Source organism: Scomber scombrus, chromosome 10 (assembly GCF_963691925.1).
Source record: "Scomber scombrus chromosome 10, fScoSco1.1, whole genome shotgun sequence".
NCBI lineage: Eukaryota > Metazoa > Chordata > Actinopteri > Scombriformes > Scombridae > Scomber > Scomber scombrus.
This window is the reverse complement of record NC_084979.1, coordinates 31,832,410-31,850,950: the sequence shown is the minus strand read 5'-3', so window position 1 is coordinate 31,850,950 and position 18,541 is coordinate 31,832,410. Positions and strand designations below refer to the sequence as shown.

The following is an 18,541-nucleotide window of genomic DNA, read 5'->3' as shown; positions in this document are numbered from 1 at the left end:
GATATTAATATTTACATTGTGTATTTCATGTTGCATTGTTATGTTCAGTATTATTGTATAAGCTTAATCTCTGTATATATTTACATTTGTTCCCTTTTGTGTAGTAACCACATCTGCAAAGGAGCATCCAAATGACCAGCAATAAATGAGTGGCATGCCAGTGATTGTGTCAATAACCGGATTAATTGACGTATTCACGCCATTACTGTTCTTACTGGACAACCTGCGGAGAGTGCAGTAATATATAGAACCAGCAATTAAGGGTTCTTTAAGTTATCCTACCTGAGGTCACATTTTTGTGATTCTTTAAACCAATACCTCTTTTACACTCAGCATGTTTTGGTGAGTAACACTGAATATAAATATAACCTGTTTACAAGAAAACTGCACAAGGAACCTTTATCTAACATGAGATCTTCCTGTTGAACAAAATCCTCAAAGACTTTGGTCTGGATGTTTGTTGACTTGTCATGTGTTTACATTATATGTTAATAATTATCTTACATCATAAGAAATGTAGGATGTGTTTAAATATTAGACATGAAGATAATAAGGTAATATATTGTAAAACTGAATGTGAAATGTATTCTTCTTGTTATTAAATAAATATTTGACTGTTTTAAGAAGACGTTTAGTTGCAGAGAGACAGTGATGGACAGATGGACAGATATGAACTGTCCTGTACCTGCAAACTGCTCTGTGGTTTCAGGGAAAGATGATGAAGGTGTGAAGCTACCTGAACTGGATATTAAACTCTGTGTTGTTGCTAGTGTGGAGGCTGATGGGACTGATGTTGGAAAAGGTCGGAGAGTCCTGTTTGGTTCTTCAGTGGTTGGAGCTGTGAACAATGAAAACACAATGAAACAATCAGATACTGAATCTATAATGCAGAGGAATTAGGTTTTGTTCAGTTGATCATCAAAGTAAATAGTATTTGTTCTGTTTGTTGCTCCTTAATATTCCACAGTCAACTGTCAGTAGTATTATAACAAAGTGGAAGTGATTGGGAACGAGGGCAACTCAGCCACAAAGTGGTAGGCCACGTAAAATGACGGAACAGGGTTTAGCGGATGCTGAGGTGCATAATGCGCAGAGGTCGCCAACTTTCTGCAGAGTCAATCGCTACAGACCTCCAAACTTCATGTGGCCTTCAGATTAGCTCAAGAACAGTGCGTAGAGAGCTTCATGGAATGGGTTTCAATGGTCGAGCAGCTGCATCCAAGCCAAACATCACCAAGTGCAATGCAAAGCGTCAGATGCAGTGGTGTAAAGCTTGCAGCCACTGGACTCTAGAGCAGTGGAGATGCGTTCTCTGGAGTGATGAATAGCGCTTCACCATCTGGCGATCTGATGGACGAGTCTGGGTTTGGCAGTTGCCATGGGAACGGTACTTGTCTGACTGCATTGTGCCAAGTGTAAAGTTTGCCTCAGTGTTAGTGCTCCTCTCACTGCCATAAATTAGATCACACCAATCAAATTCTAGCTGTAACTTTGGCTGTTTGTTTATATCTTGTCATTTCCATATTTATATTTTATAATTTATATCCAATTTTTGATCTTAGATGAAAACAAGAAAAAATCCATTATTAGTTTTTGATTTTAGAACTCATATGCACTTACCAGAAGGTACATAAATTAATAATAAACATTTTCATGATTTTCAATATAAAACTCACCACCTATAACAAAAATCCGGACCCAGTCGAATGAATTTGGAGACGAAGGTCTGCCGTAACCACACTTGTACCATCCTGTGTCCGACTTCTTCAGCTGTGTGATGGTCACAGACAGTCCATATCCTTCTATATATTCAATACTGTACCTGCCACTCTGAGCTCTGTTCTCTGCTGTTTCAACCAGGGTGTCTTCTTCTTTTTCACATTCATCCTTACAGAAGAACTTCCTGCTTCCATTGACAGTACCACCGCATCCATATGTGACACTTCCTCCCTCAGTTCCTGCACCAATCAAACCAGTTTTTACCCCCAACGTTGCTTCTGAAAAGATAAACACTCAACAGTTAGTGTCTGTACTTCCTGTAAGATGCTGCAGTCTGATCACAATATTTCCTGCTTCACATTCACACAGATCCACAGAGTCACACTGGGAGCTGCCCAGTTAAACCACAGTCTGACTGCTGGATACACTGAGTCAATATATCATAAACGTCTCACAGTCTTCGCACAGTTTAATTACATTCTGACTTCATTTATTCTTATGCTTCACAATCATTAAATGGGATGAACATAGTAAATATATCAAGTTTTGTGACTTTCAGTAAAAACTCACCATCTGTAACTATGAGGTCAACGTCACAGTAAGAATCTGGGAACAAAGATCCACCCAAACCAATTCTGTATCGTCCAGAGTCCGACTCGATCAGCTGTGTAAAGGTCGAAGTCAAAATTCTTGTTCCAGAAGATCCGTCTTTATATTTGATGCTGTATCTGCCGCTCTGAGCTGTGACATCATCTGTTTTAATGAGAATGTTTTCTTCTTTACATTCTCCTTTACAGAAGAACTTGGTGTTTCCAGACGAAGTGAAGTAGCAACTTAATGAACCATTTCCTCCTTCAGCTCCAGCATAAAGTTGTATTGCATTGCTGAGTCCAGTGTCTCCATCCTGCAGTGCTGTTGGAAAGATGAACAGTGAATACTGATGATCAATACTTTGTGTATTATAGACTTACTGTAAAACAGACTGCAGCTTAATGAGAGCTAATCCATCGCTTCACAGAGAAGCAGAGATGAAACAGAGGCAGTGTGGTGGAAGAAACAGCACATACTCTTCTGTGTCTTATAATTAAACATCATCCTAACACCGTATATGAAAGCTTTGCTTCACAGTTAGATGTGTCTGGGTTTTGTTTACCATATATGGTGATAATGATTCTCACTTTTCTTCCTTGTCTGTAAATATGAGTTGAGAACCACATAAGGGAAGTGTCAAGATATCATGAGGAACATGTTGCTGTTTCCTGTGTTGTGTGGTTGTAGACTGCTGTATAAAACCAGGAACTAACAGAGGCTGCTGCTCTTAGTCTAATGCATATAATGTTATAGGTTGAAGCACTTAAAAGTGTTTTGATTGAATAACACAGAAAGACACTGTGTCTGTTGTGAGTCTCTTATTTTAGTAGAACATTTTAACTACAGGCAGCAAAGTGTTCACTGACTGTACAGCAGTTGCTGTTGTTCTACTCTCAGCTGCAGTTGTAGTCACAGTGTCTCTGTGTAATGTCTGTTTTTCACTGTTTTAATATCAAACACATTAATGAGCAACAAGTATTCATGATGGACGATTTTTATATTTTGTTAAATGAGATCACATATAGTTTAGTTAAATTCAAAGATTAGATTATAGAGATGTTGCAGCAGCAAATAGTAACAGAATCATTTAGAGAACAACAGAATAACTAATTAACATGACAGCAACATAAAAACTTAAGTGATAGAAATCTGACATTTGTTAAAATGTCCACAATGAATGTCCATAAGCAGTGTGTGCTGCAGCTTTACAGACACAGTCAGGTAATCAGTCCTCACCTGATAAGAAGCAGAAGAACAGAACCTGGAGGATATTCATTCTGAGTTTTGATCCTGATGCAGAAAATCATCAAACTGTCAGAGAACTGCCTCAATATGTCTGTCTGATCAACCAGGAAGATGGAGACACTTTAACTTAACATTACTTCCTCTTCCTCTCTCTGTCTCTCTCTCTCTGTCTCTCTCTCTCTCACTCTCTCTCTCTGTGTGTGTCTCTCTCTCTCTCTCTCTCTCTCTCTCTCTCTCTCTCTGTGTCTGTCTGTTTCTTTACAAAATGAAGACAATGATAATGATGGTTAAGTGTACATTAATGAGTAAATAATCTTATTTTGTGACCCATTAAATTACCTCTATGACCTCTGTATAATTATTCAGACACATTAAAACCAACAAAGCAAACAGTCCAGTATGTAAACACACCAGCATCTCACTGCAAAATATATTGACCTCATACATATCGTTACATAGGCCTTACAAGAAACATCACCTGGATGCACTGGGACGCATCATCAGTATTGTAACCTGGGGTCAACAGGTGTTTCGGGTCTCACAACATACACCCTCGCCCAGGTGACCCGGCCGGGGTTGATCAAGCCCCAACCTGCGTCCCAGCAGCGACCCACAGATCAGCCCTCTTCATCCAAAGCCACCTTGTAGCTTTCTCTGCGGCTTCGCTTGCGGATTTAATGGCCCTCTTCTTGGCTGCTCCTGTGACGCCTAATCGAGAGAGGACTTTTCAGAGTGAACGTCCTGCAAATGAGCCTCTTCCAGAGCAGAGAGGGCAAGAAGGTGTCTCGCTCTTACCCCAAACGTGGCGGTTTGCTGGGCTTGGCAGGGCATCATAGACTGCTTGCACAAGGAACCGGACCCAATGGAAATCTGCCTGCATGATGTTTGACCAGGTGATCCTGCGCTGCAGCACACTTTCCCACTTAGTACAGGCTCCCTGCTGCCGAAGTCCTACTGTTCTGCTCACTCGCTCTTCCTCCACACCAGCTCGGACCTCTTCCTGGAGTAGATGGTGTCTCTCCTTGCCCTGGGTCTTGCTAACTTGGGTCTTTGGGAAGTAACCCAAGCCTGCTCTGCCAGACGCCAAGGTGCCCACCAGTGCCTTCTGTCTAAGGCGTGATTCTGCGACTTCCACGACTTCCACTGCCTTGTCCGCCCTCCATTACCTTCCTGTCCTGACCTTTATACCGGCTGATGACACTTTGCAGTCCCTGTACTGTTGGGCTTCTCTTGTGCATGCTACCTTGAATTCTTCAGTGAGGCCACTGAATGGTAGCTGCAGGGTGTTACTCGTCCCATACAGGGCTACGCTGGAGAGGCTGCGTGGAAGACCCAGCCACTTCCGAAGAAAGCCACTGATCTTCCTTTAAAGGGACTCCATGGTTGTCATAGGGACTGCATAGATCAGGAGTGGCCACAGGACTCGGGTCAGAATGGAATGCTGGTAGGCCAGACTTGTCAACCTTGGTGAGCCAAGTACCGAGCTGTTGCGTGGACTTCTGGATGGCGACGGTGTCTTTCAGGCTTGAGTCAAAGAGCTTCCCCAAACTCTTGACCGGCTGCTCTGTGATGGATGGTATGATGGTTCCTGAGATTGAAAACCGGAACTTGTCAGTCACCTTACCCTTCTTCAACACCATGGACCTTGACTTAGAGGGCTTCAGATCCTTAATCTTACTGGGAACATGGTGGTGGTCTAGTGCGAGCTCAACCAGCTTGTGAGGTATAGATCCGTAGGCGTTGGCCAGGTCCAACCACAACACTGCAAGGTCTCCTCTATTCTCATGAGCCTCTCTGATGAGCTGCGTAACTACACCAGTGTGCTCCAAGCAGCCGGGGACTCCAGGAACCCCGCCCTTCTGGACGGAGGGGTCGATGTAGTTGTTCTTGAGGAGATATTTGGTCAGTCTTCTGGAGACGATGCTGAAAAACACCTTCCCTTCTACACTCAACAGTGAGATTGTCTGGAACTGGTGGATGTTTCTCGAGTTCTCCTCTTTGGGGATCCACACTCCCTCCGCACACCTCCACTGGTCAACAACTCTCCCTCTTCGCCAGATCACCTTTAAGGTCTTCCATAGGTCCCGGAGAAGCTCTGGGCAATGCTTGTAGACGAGGTAGGGTACACCCCTGGGTCCTGGAGCAGATGATGATCAAGGTGCCTTAATGACCTCCTCCACCTCCTTCAGGCTCAACTCCCTCAGATTGAACTTTGTTGTTGGGGGGGCGGGGTTGATGACAGCTCTGTTGGCGTCCAGATCTTGTTCCCTCATTGGGTCGCTTAAGGAATCCTGGACTGACTGAGGCCGACTCTGTGCCTGCACCATCACTTAGCACTGATGACTTGGCATTCACTGTGAGCACAGAGGATGGCATCCCAGGGAGAGTACTGTGGGACTGTGGACACCAGCTGGCGGAGGAACATATTCAACTTCTCTCTGTTAACATGCACTGTCCCTAAATGCCTCAAGTCTGTGATGAAGTGTTTTGAGAGACTGGTCCTGGCCCATATTAAATCTTCACCCCCAACAACCCTGGACCAACATCAATTTGCCTACAGAGCCAATAGATCAACAGCGGACGCCATCAACACACAGCTCTGCACTCTGCACTAACTCACCTGGAGCACCCTAACACATATGTAAGAATGTTGTTTGTAGACTTTAGTTCTGCTTTCAATACCATCATCCCCAGCAGAATGGTGGACAAACTGCTCAGCGTGGGTGGAAATGCCAACACGTGCAGATGGATTAAGGACTTTTTAATAACATGGGGTCCTATCACTCCCTAGTCCTGACGCTCAGTACCGAAGCCCCACAGGGTTGTGTGTGCTGAGTCCTATGCTTTTCACCCTGAACACCTGCACGACTGCACACGATCCACAGCACCAAACAGATCATCAAGTTTGCTGATGAAATGACTGTGGTGGAGCTGATAAAAAACAACGACGAGGCTGCATATAGAGAGGAAGTCCAAACATGTATTGTTTTGGTGCTCTGATAATAACCTGGCACTTAACCCGACAAAAACAAAGGAACTGGTCATTGACTTCAGGAGGAAGAGAGAGCTACCGGCTCCTCTCTACATTAGAGGAGACACGGTGGAGAGAGTTACCGATCTTAAGTTCCTGGGTACATACATCACCCAGGACCTCACATGGACTGTTCTCACCACTGCTCTAGTGAAGAAGGCACAGCAGCAGCTCTATTTTTCAAGGACTCTGTGGAGATTGAATCTCTCCCCACAGCTTCTGTTGTCCTTCTACAGATGTTCAGTTGAAAGTATCTTCTCTCATGGCGTCCTGGTGTGGTTTGCTAGCTACACTGTGGCTAACAAGAAAGCATTACAGAGAGTGATTAAAATTGCACAGGGCAACAAACACAAAGCTACCCTCCTTTAAGGCATTTACAGACATTTACAAACATGATACTCATCCTGCCAATCACCTCTTCACTCTGCTGCCTTCTGGGAGGCATTACAGGTCAATGAAGACCTGCACCTCCAGACTAACAGTGTTTATCCAAGTGCAATTAAGGAACTAAACCCTATCAAATAAAACTGCAACAATTCATGATTTGTGCAATAATGAATAATCTCCTGCTGGGGTATTCAATATAATATAATGTGCAATATATTTATTTCGTATTATTTATTTGCCTATTTATTCATTTATTCTACATTCGAGTCATGATTGATTGTGTTCTTTTTTTTTCTTATCCTGCTTTTTTTTTCATTAAAAGTTTCATTAAAAGTTTCTCATGATTACGACATTATACAAAGGACTAGTAAATTAATCATTATTCAGCGAAGTAGAAGAAAAAAAACACAAAATGAGCAGAAATTCACCAAATCAATCATCAATCAATCGTCATTCAAAAATGAAATGTATAGTGTATTAAAGATATCTTTAAAAAGCATTAAATATCAAGAATTTTTTTGAAAAATGTTCCAGTTAAAGAGTCGTGATGTCTGTCTGATGTTTAGAGAATGAATCAGCTGAAACACACAACAGAAAACTTTATTTAAAACAAAAACCAACTTACAGCCAACCAAAACTTCAACTTCAGGATTTTACAAAGGTCACGTTATCAGGATGCTATCAGTAAACCACGCACGCACGCACTCACGCACTCACGCACTCACGCACGCACACACGCACACACGCACACACGCACACACTTTCTTTTCCTGTTTCTGGCTCTCACTTTCTCACACACACATTTAAACTGACTCTCAGCTCTGCTGCCCCCTGGTGGAGGATTTACTGTGAATCAGCTGAGTTCACACTGACGGAGAAACCAACAGTCAGGATCTCAAATGAACAAAGCAGTTTTTCTTGCTGTAAATCATTCCTCCTCCAGTTTGCAATCCAAACTTTTATCTGCTGATTAAAATAAGAATAAAGAAAGTAGAACAAACTGGAACCTTGCAGCACATGTCAACCTGCTCAATACAGAATCCAGATCCAAATCCAAACATCATCACATGTTTGTTGTCTCTGTGAATGCAGAATAAGTTTGGTCTGGATCCATGTCGGCTGCATCCAGACTCTGGTAGTCCGGGTCTTCACTCATGGAGACAGGAGGATGATTCACAAAGTGGACAGATAACTGAAAATCAAACAGGAATAACATCAAACCTAAAATACAGCAGTAAGCAGTGTAACAGAACAGATATTGTGTTCTTCTTAGATAATTGTTTGCTAAAATTTTAGTGATAACAATTCAACAGGTCGGAGGTCTAATAACAGTAATTATGATTTTATTTCATTATAGTTTTGTTCATATTAGTGAAGAGGTTGCAGACATGAGATTGTTTATTACTAACTACAAAAATAAATGTCTGCCAACAGTTAGAGTTAATATGAGACATTCAGAGTTAAAGAAAGTCACCTCCATGTTTCTGCCGTATGAAGTTTCTCTGGCGTTCAAACCAGAGTTCCTCCTCATCTTCGGTTTGTAGACGAACAGCAGAACAACAGCAACCATCACAACAATCACAGGCACACATAGAACCAGAGGCCAGAAGTAACCTGGACGAGAGACACCAGAGACGGCTGGGAAGGAAGAGAGAGAGAGAGACACATGCAGTGTATAGTTTAAAAGACTGGGATCTTATGACTTGTATTCAGAGCTTGTTTTTGACCACGGATGTGGATCTACGTTGTGAACATGTGCTAGCTCAGCACTTGTGTTGGACCTAAAGGACACACTCAGTGTTGAGAAAATCATCCAGTTGCATGTATAATGACAGCGCTCATGTCTCTTTAATAGTCTGATGGTCACGTCACTTCAATGCTGTTCATTTCATATGATCCCTGACGATGTTGTTTATGTTAATTAGTGATTTATTATCATGCCTTCAGGATGTTATTTATGTTACAGTGCAATGACAGCACTGTAACAGGGGCCGTCACACATTTCTTTAACTCACCATCTGTGTGTATTATGTCAGCAGTAGTAATGACAGAGATGTGCCTCAGAGCTATGAGGATTATATTTTGTTCATGTATACATCCTTGTACTGTTTATCATTGCATTTTATTAATATTTACATTGTGTATTTCATGTCACATTGTTATGTTCAGTATTATTGTATAAGCTTAATCTCTGTATATGTTTACATGTGTTCCCTTTTGTGTAGTAACCACATCTGCAAAGGAGCATCCAAATGACCAGCAATAAATGAGTGGCATGCCAGCGATTGTGTTTGTGTCAATAACCGGATTAATTGACGTATTCACGCCATTACTGTTCTTACTGGACAACCTGTGGAGAGTGCAGTAATATATAGAACCAGCATTTAAGGGTTCATTAAGTTATCCTACCTGAGGTCACATTTTTGGGATTCAGTAAACCAATACCTCTTTTACACTCAGCATGTTTTGGTGAGTAACACTGAATATAAATATAACCTGTTTACAAGAAAACTGCACAGGGAACCTTTATCTAACATGAGATCTTCCTGTTGAACAAAACCCTCAAAGACTTTGGTCTGGATGTTTGTTGACGTGTCATGTGTTTACATCACATGTTATTAATTATCTTACATCATGAGAAATGTAGGATGTGTTTAAATATTAGACATGAAGATAATAAGGTAATATATTGTAAAACTGAATGTGAAATGTATTCTTCTTGTTATTAAATAAATATTTGACTGTTTTAAGAAGACGTTTAGTTGCAGAGAGACAGTGATGGACAGATGGACAGATATGAACTGTCCTGTACCTGCAAACTGCTCTGTGGTTTCAGGGAAAGATGATGAAGGTGTGAAGCTTCCTGAACTGGAGATTAAGCTCTGTGTTGTTGCTGGTGTGGAGGCTGATGGGACTGATGTTGGAAAAGGTCGGAGTGTCCAGTTTGGTTCTTCAGTGGTTGGAGCTGTGAACAATGAAAACACAATGAAACAATCAGATACTGAATCTATAATGCAGAGGAATTAGGTTTTGTTCAGTTGATCATCAAAGTAAATAGTATTTGTTCTGTTTGTTGCTCCTTAATATTCCACAGTCAACTGTCAGTGGTATTATAACAAAGTGGAAGTGATTGGGAACGATGGCAACTCAGCCACAAAGTGGTAGGCCACGTAAAATGACGGAACAGGGTTTAGCGGATGCTGAGGTGCATAATGCGCAGAGGTCGCCATCTTTCTGCAGAGTCAATCGCTACAGACCTCCAAACTTCATGTGGCCTTCAGATTAGCTCAAGAACAGTGCGTAGAGAGCTTCATGGAATGGGTTTCAATGGTCGAGCAGCTGTATCCAAGCCAAACATCACCAAGTGCAATGCAAAGCATGCAGTGGTGTAAAGCTCAAAGCCACTGGACTCTAGAGCAGTGGAGACGCGTTCTCTGGAGTGACGATTCGCGCTTCACCATCTGGCGATCTGATGGACGAGTCTGGGTTTGGCTGTTGCCAGGGGAACGGTACTTGTCTGACTGCATTGTGCCAAGTGTAAAGTTTGGTGGAGGGGGGATTATTGTGTGAGGTTGTTTTTCAGGGGCTGGGCTTGGCCCATTAGTTCCAGTGAAAGGAACTCTGAATGCTTCAGAAACAATACCAAGAGATTTTTGACAATTTCATGCTCCCAACTTTGTGGGTACAGTTTGGGGATGGCCCCTTCCTGTTCCAACATGACAAGGTCCATAAAGACATGGATGAGAGAGTTTGGTGTGGATGAACTTGACTGGCCAGCACAGAGTCTTGACCTCAACCCGATAGAACAGCTTTGGGATGAATTAGAGCGGAGACTGAGTGCCAGGCCTTCTCGTCCAAAACCAGTGTGTGACCTCACAAATGCACTTCTGGAAGAATGGTCAAACATTCCCATAAACACTCCTAAACCTTGTGGGAAGCCTTCCCAGAAGAGTTGAAGCTGTTATAGCTGCAAAGGGACCGACGTCATATTAAACCCTATGGATTAAGAACGGGATGTCACTTAAGTTCATATGCGAGTCAAGGCAGGTGAGCCAATACTTTTGGCATTATAGTGTATCATGTGGTCCCTCTTTATATACAGTCGATGGGTACCACACCTTCTCCCACTGTGGTGCACAGCAAGTCACCAAGACACCAAACCAACACAGTCGAGGAAAGAGCCTCAGTGTTAGTGCTCCTCTCACTGCCATAAATTAGATCACACCAATCAAATTCGAGCTGTAACTTGTTTGTTTATATCTTGTCATTTCCATATTTTTATTTTATAATTTATATCCAATTTTTGATCTTCGATGAAAACACAAAAAGAAATTGTTATTTTTGATTTTAGAACCCATTTGCACTTACCAGAAGGCACATAAATTAAGAATAAACATTTTCATGATTTTCAATATAAAACTCACCATCTACAACAAAAATCCGGACCCAGTCGAATGAATTTGGAGATGAAGGTCTGCCGTAACCACACTTGTACCATCCTGTGTCCGACTTCTTCAGCTGTGTAATGGTCACAGACAGTCCATATCCTTCTATATATTCAATACTGTACCTGCCACTCTGATTTATGTTCCCTTCTGTTTCAACCAGGGTGTCTTCTTCTTTTTTACATTCATCCTTACAGAAGAACTTCCTGCTTCCGTTCACAGTACCACGGCATCCATTTGTGACACTTCCTCCATCAGTTCCTGCATCAATCAAACCGGTTTTTACCCCCAATGTTGCTTCTGAAAAGATGAACAATCAACAGTTAGTGTCTGTACTTCCTGTAAGATGCTGCAGTCTGATCACAATATTTCCTGCTTCACATTCACACAGATCCACAGAGTCACACTGGGAGCTGCCCAGTTCAACCACAGTCTGACTGCTGGATACACTGAGTCAATATATCATAAACGTCTCACAGTCTTCGCACAGTTTAATTACATTCTGACTTCATTTATTCTTATGCTTCACAATCATTAAATGGGATGAACATAGTAAATATATCAAGTTTTGTGACTTTCAGTAAAAACTCACCATCTGTAACTATGAGGTCAACGTCACAGTAAGAATCTGGGAACAAAGATCCACCCAAACCAATTCTGTATCGTCCAGAGTCCGACTCGATCAGCTGTGTAAAGGTCGAAGTCAAAATTCTTGTTCCAGAGGATCCGTCTTCATATTTGATGCTGTATTTGCCGCTCTGAGCTGTGACATCATCTGTTTTAATGAGAACGTTTTCTTCTTTACATTCTCCTTTACAGAAGAACTTGGTGTTTCCAGACGAAGTGAAGTAGCAACTTAATGAACCATTTCCTCCTTCAGCTCCAGCATAAAGTTGTATTGCATTGGTGAGTCCAGTGTCTCCATCCTGCAGTGCTGTTGGAAAGATGAACAGTGAATACTAATGATCAATACTTTGTGTATTATAGACTTACTGTAAAACAGACTGCAGCTTAATGAGAGCTAATCCATCACTTCACAGAGAAGCAGAGATGATAAAGAGGCAGTGTGGTGGAAGAAACAGCACTGATTCTTAGTTCTCTTCCTTATCTGGGTGGTGTCATTTTATAATAAGGAACATGTTGATGTTTCCTGTGTGTGTGGTTGTAGACTGCTGTATAAAACCAGGAACTAAAACTGTTCATGTTGCAGGGAAGGTGATTTTCAAGTCACAAAAACAACTTTACAATATATTTGACAGTGCTGTACACAGAAAGACTAAACATATAACTGCAGACACGTCTATACTACACCACTACACTCCTGTCATCCATTCAGGGTCCATGTACACAAAGGGCCTGATTTACTTTACGATTTTTGCACGTTTAGTTATGGTGCATTTTGTGGATGATCTACTAAGAATAACTGTGGAAATGTGGAAATGACAACAGGTGCAGACAGCAGTATTTAAATGATACTTCTGTGTCTTAATGGAAACTATATGGCAGAGTATTTGTGACAAAGTCAATGCTGTTTAGTAAAGCCAAAAATATTAACATGGGTGGAAAAAATCTGTTCCCTTTGTATTCCGTCATTGTGCCTCTGTCTCTTCCTCACCACAGTAACAGCAGTCATCTGTACACAGTAGTAAATCACAATGCATGTGCTAAATTATACATATTTACATTTTCTGTATTTTGCACAATAAATCTTAGGCTGTGTTCGAAACTGCATACTACATACTTCTATACTACATACTTCCATCCTACACAATACACACTAAACGACCAGATAGTAAGCAGACCGTTTACACTGTAGTAAACTACACGATAACCCACAATGCATTTCGTTCCTACCCGAGCTGAAATCAGCAGGCTGAAGCTGATTTCATTTTAGCTCTAACTCTGTAAATATACCACTTTATCGACATTTTTAACCTTTTTAGGTGGGAAAGTAGCCCTTTAGATCCACAATGTGACGCTAATTTGTTGAAATAACACCTGTTTAAAGTCTGTGTAAAGTAAGAATAAATATGTGTTCTGAGTTTGACATACCACAGAAAAGTTTGTTGTTAACCACCCTGCCAAATTTGTATGATTAAAAAAATCGCCAAATATATGAAATTAGGCTTCAAAGTTGTGTAAAAGTCTGCCTATTTCTCTGCTGCCAAACGCTGTGGGAGTGCCCACCGAGTCCGCTGAAGCCCCGCCCCCTACCAAGTGTCACCTGTCAATCAAAGTCACCACCTCTACCAGGAACATGGACGCTAAGTATGAGAGCTTTCTGCTGCTAACTCGGAGGCTAGCTCGGCGGTTAACTCGGCGGCTAACTCAGCTAACTGGCTAACTGTAGACTGTAGTAGTAATGTGCGCTGAATGTATTCATACCTACAGCAGCAGGGCGGGTTTATGCTCCGGTGTGTAACCGTGTTATTGGTTATTAGGTGATTTTCAGACCCGCCCATTAAATCCAGACACAGAAATCTTGAAACACAGTTTGTGAAGCCTAGCTCTACAATTCAAATCTAAATGGTTGAAATGCTTTTTACACCTTTTTTAGAAATACATTTATGACCTAATTAATGTGTTTAGAAGAAAATGTCTGAATTCACTTTACACAGTCTTTAAAGTTTTGTTTCCTGCGAATTCGGAGCCCCTCAAGTAAGCCGTGGCAAGTAATGCACTTCCGGTCATTTTCACAAAAATAAAACACCTGTTGCCTTTTTTTTATTAAGAAAACCATAACGATAGAATTGGTGCTTTTATTTTGAAAACAGGAAGCGAACATACCCTCGCTGTAGCTAACTTGAAACCACCAAGGTGGTGATCTGTGACGTTTGTATTTTGGGTTTTTTCAGAAGTTACGTTGCATCTTGGGTAATTTGAGTGTGAGTAGTCAGCTCTTGATACATACTCCGCATTTCTGGCGAATCTAGTAAACCATCCGGGAACTTCTCGCATACTCTAAATCGCATACTACGCAGTTGAAACACACTACATACCTCAAGTGACGTCAGAATTAGTACGAGTAGTAGGAAAGTATGCGGTTTCTAACAAACCCTTACTGTCACAGAGAGGAGAAAACAGACTAAATAGTCTACAGAGAGGGGAGACAATGAGACACAGGTGCAACACATTAGGGCAGGGCAGGTAATCACACAGGCGGGAAAAACATGAGGGCAGGAAGTAAAAGAGCTGAAACGAGACAGGAGGTGAGTTTCAAAATAAAACAGGAAACATAAGACAAGACACTAGGTGAACACAAAAGTAACTTAACTAACAGAGCGAGGTGGGACGAGGGGTGCAGCAGGAAGAACAGGGAGGGTGAGATTAGAGTAGGTGGGGTTGAAGTGGGGGGGGGGTCAGGAAGCTGAAACAATAATTTTGTCGGAAAAGTCAGCATCTGTTTCACAGGCCTGAGGCTGTAAGTTGTCATTTAATAAGTTGACATTTCTCTGCAACAGCCCAGATGATTTTCTCCCTTTATGCAGAGTCTTTCTGCTACTCTCTGATGTCCAGTGTGAATTCAACGGGACACATTGAATGTTGGAAGCAAGTATTTTCTCAATCAGTAACATAAAAGATTATTAAAGCTTTCATACAATGAGAATAAACAGCCTATTGACCACAGAATGACTGCTTTAGGAAACACTTGTTTGTTCTCTGGTTTTATTCATATAATCTATCTGCTGCTACCTGCATGTTTTTATACATGTTTGTATACTATTGTATGTTGTGTATTTTGTAGTTTTTAATGCCGTGTTTTACTTTGGGCCTGATTTACTAAAGGTTTGCGTGTGTATAAATGTGTGTAACAACATTGAAACTTGACATCACCCCCAAAAAATATGCAAGCTGATCTACTAACGCACTGAGGTTTGCATCTTTCAAATGTGCAAGATAATACGCTCTGTCCATTCAACCCCAGTGTGCAAAATACAGGGAGGAGAAAATTTAACTATGTTATTTAGCACACGCATTGTGATTTACCAAACCTGAAGGTAATGTTGCTGACGCTAACTGTGTATATAAATAATAGGGTTGAAGGACAGGTATTAACCGGCTGTTACTATGGAGACGAGGAGACGGAGGCACAATGACAGAATACACACAGGACAGATTTTGTCCACCTGTGTTAATATTTGTGGAGTGGAACATTTTAGTTTTTTCTGGTAATATATGTTTTTGTTATAACCAGGCTTAGGGAGTAACGGAATACATGTAACAGTGTTACGTAATTAGGATACAATAAAAAGGTAACTGTATTCCACAACAGTTACAGAAAAAAAGACGTAATCTGATTACAGGTACATTTAGTAAAAATGGGGATTATTTATTAGGATTACAATTTTAAAACACATTTTAAAATAAAGAACTTTATACTACCATGCACTGTAAAAGTCCCAGACCTGAGCAGAGCAAAAGCGAGAGGGAAAATTATCTCTGTGCTCCACGATGGTCTGAGTAGAGGATGATACCACATCACACACAGCAGGCGCACGTACACACATTTCACACACACATTGGACTTAAAAGTTGGCAGGGATGTTTGTGATGCCCTGTGTCACTCCCAAAGACTCGCAGTTATAAGAGAGCTTGAGTTGATATCAGTTTGATGACAGCTTGTAGCGCACATTACTGCTCTCCACTGATATGACAGTGTGTGTGTGTAACATGTTGACCTGACAGTGGGTCACTGATCAACACTTTTATGTGGGATTGTTTCTAATAAAGCAGAATTTATGGATGAACCTGAGCTCCATCAGAACTGTCAGGAAATTTGTATTTTTAAGTAGCTGATATTAATTTAAGTACACCCAGAGTCAGAATGAAGATTTCACCCTTAGTTAACACCAACTCTCTGAACACATTAACATCTCCACCCTAACTGCGTGTGGTAATCAAGTTACTTTAATATTAGTAACTAGTAACTGTATCATAGCCTAATACAATTTTAAAGTAACCCTCCTAACCCTGGTTATATATATAACAATCTATAATATCAATATATTTGTTAAACTCTTACACTAGAACCTGATCATATTTCATTTTGTTCTTGCAGCTTTCTGCTCGTCCAAACTCTCCATTAACCCTTATTTAAATACTGCTGTCTGCACCTGTTGCACCGGTTTTCATTTACAGTTAGTGTAAGTAGATCACCTGCAAAACACAAGCTAACCAAATGCGCAATCTATTGCACTGTGCACACAATTTAGTACACTTTATTTGGGATCTTAGTAAATCAGGCCCTATGTGTAGTGTTTGTACTTTTGCTGTACTTTGTGAGAAGCAGAGAAGACACATTTCCACTAAAGCGAGAATAAAGTCAATCAATCAGTATGTTTTGTTAAATGAGATCACATTTAGTTTAGTTAAATTCAAAGATTAGATTATAGAGATGTTGCAGCAGCAAATAGTAACAGAATCATTTAGAGAACAACAGAATAACTAATTAAAATGTCCACAATGAATGTCCAGAAGCAGTGTGTGCTGCAGCTTTACAGACACAGTCAGGTAATCAGTCCTCACCTGATAAGAAGCAGAAGAACAGAACCTGGTGGATATTCATTCTGAGTTTGATCCTGATGCAGAAAATCATCAAACTGTCAGAGAACTGCCTCAATATGTCTGTCTGATCAATCAGGAAGTCAATTCTCAGTCAATAAACAACATAAAGTAGTTCATCGGCAAACATAAATAGTCATGTGTGAACCCCGATACCATGTGACGTCAGAGCCGTATCTCCCGTTTTGGTGAGGAGATGAACAGTACTCGTTAACCAGCCAGCGATCTGTAACTCACTCACGTCCAGTTTAATCCTTCCCGTTAACGTCCGTCGCTTGTGGAGAATTGAGCTGAACGAGGGACTAAGCTACCTCGACTTTCTCTCTAACTTTACCGCAGTTTGTGGACTGTTTCACCGGCACGTCTCACGTCCTCTGACTCCGGTGACTGTTTGTAAGAAGGCGCCATGAGACGCTGTGTGACGTCTTTTACAGAGACATGCGACGCTTTGCAGGTGCAGCTGAGTGAATAGACCAAATCACTTCTGACATGACCACAAATGTTCTTTTTATGTGACGGCAGCTTTATTAAAGGGAGGAAACTTTATGTGTTTATGTTTGTTAAGAGGAGGAAAAGTATTGCACATACATTAACATTGATCGTCTCTGGCCTGCAGTTCAGCTCTCTGCCACCGGGGGTCGATGTTGCTGCATAACAGCAGAATCACCTCCAAGTCTGAGATTAGGGGTTAAAGATGTGAGTCCATGTTTGTGTTCACAGGTGATCTGCCTCTGCTGCTCTGACTTTTATTTTTAATATTTATTTCATTTTATTTTGATGAGTAGATTTTTGTCCTGATCTGAGGTCTGTTACTCACAAATCTGCAAATGTTATGTAAATACAAATAAAATATAAACATGATTTGTCATGTACACAAATACTTTCATATATACAGTTTAAAAAAGCAGTTTTACCCAAATACACTCAACTATACTTGGATTTAAAGTAACCAAATGTTTGTGCAGGAAGCTGAACACACAAAGACCTACAAACTCAACACAAGATGAACAGAATGAAGTTACATTAAAATAATCAGACTTTAGTCAAACTCAAAGAAATTTAAGACTGAAATGTTGAGTTAAAATGTTTCATTTCAGGGATTTTCTTCTTTAAAAAACAAACAAAAACCCTTATTTCAATGATTTCTACATCACATAAACACGTAACACACATTTTTTTTCCACATTTCATTGCACATTTTACACTTAAAAAGAATAAATAAATAAAACATCCCTACATACTTTAACTAATGAAATAAGAATCAAATGAAATAAAAAGTAACATAAAAAAAGAAAACACTACGTAAATGTGAAGGGATGGAGTATAGAAGGATGGGGGTCCTTCACTTAGTATTTTTCACCTGGTTAATAATTCCCATTGTTTTATGTAGAATTTGGAATATAGCTTATATCCATGTCATCATTCATTGTAAGAGTAAATTTTTCCATATTCAAGGTTTGTTCTAATTTTAGTAACCATGTTTTTAGTTATGTCACAAGTTTTTTTGACATGGCCGTTATTCTTAAGATGTTAAAAAAATATGTATCTACTAATTTTATCT

General features: G+C 40.7%; 1 protein-coding gene and 1 pseudogene across 1 annotated transcript; both read right to left on the bottom strand.

Moving 5' to 3' along the window:
* Positions 1-4,056: 4,056 nt before the first annotated feature.
* LOC133987771 (uncharacterized) lies at positions 4,057-5,882 on the bottom strand (annotated as a pseudogene).
* A 2,154-nt stretch (positions 5,883-8,036) lies between these two features.
* On the bottom strand, positions 8,037-17,388 carry LOC133987770 (uncharacterized). The gene is made up of 7 exons (XM_062427213.1): positions 17,315-17,388; positions 17,137-17,270; positions 12,011-12,352; positions 11,398-11,718; positions 9,786-9,938; positions 8,448-8,611; positions 8,037-8,165 (listed from the first exon to the last, which is right to left on the bottom strand). The coding sequence occupies exons 1-7, from the start codon at positions 17,386-17,388 to the stop codon at positions 8,037-8,039; spliced, it is 1,317 nt and encodes a 438-aa protein (XP_062283197.1).
* Positions 17,389-18,541: the final 1,153 nt, after the last annotated feature.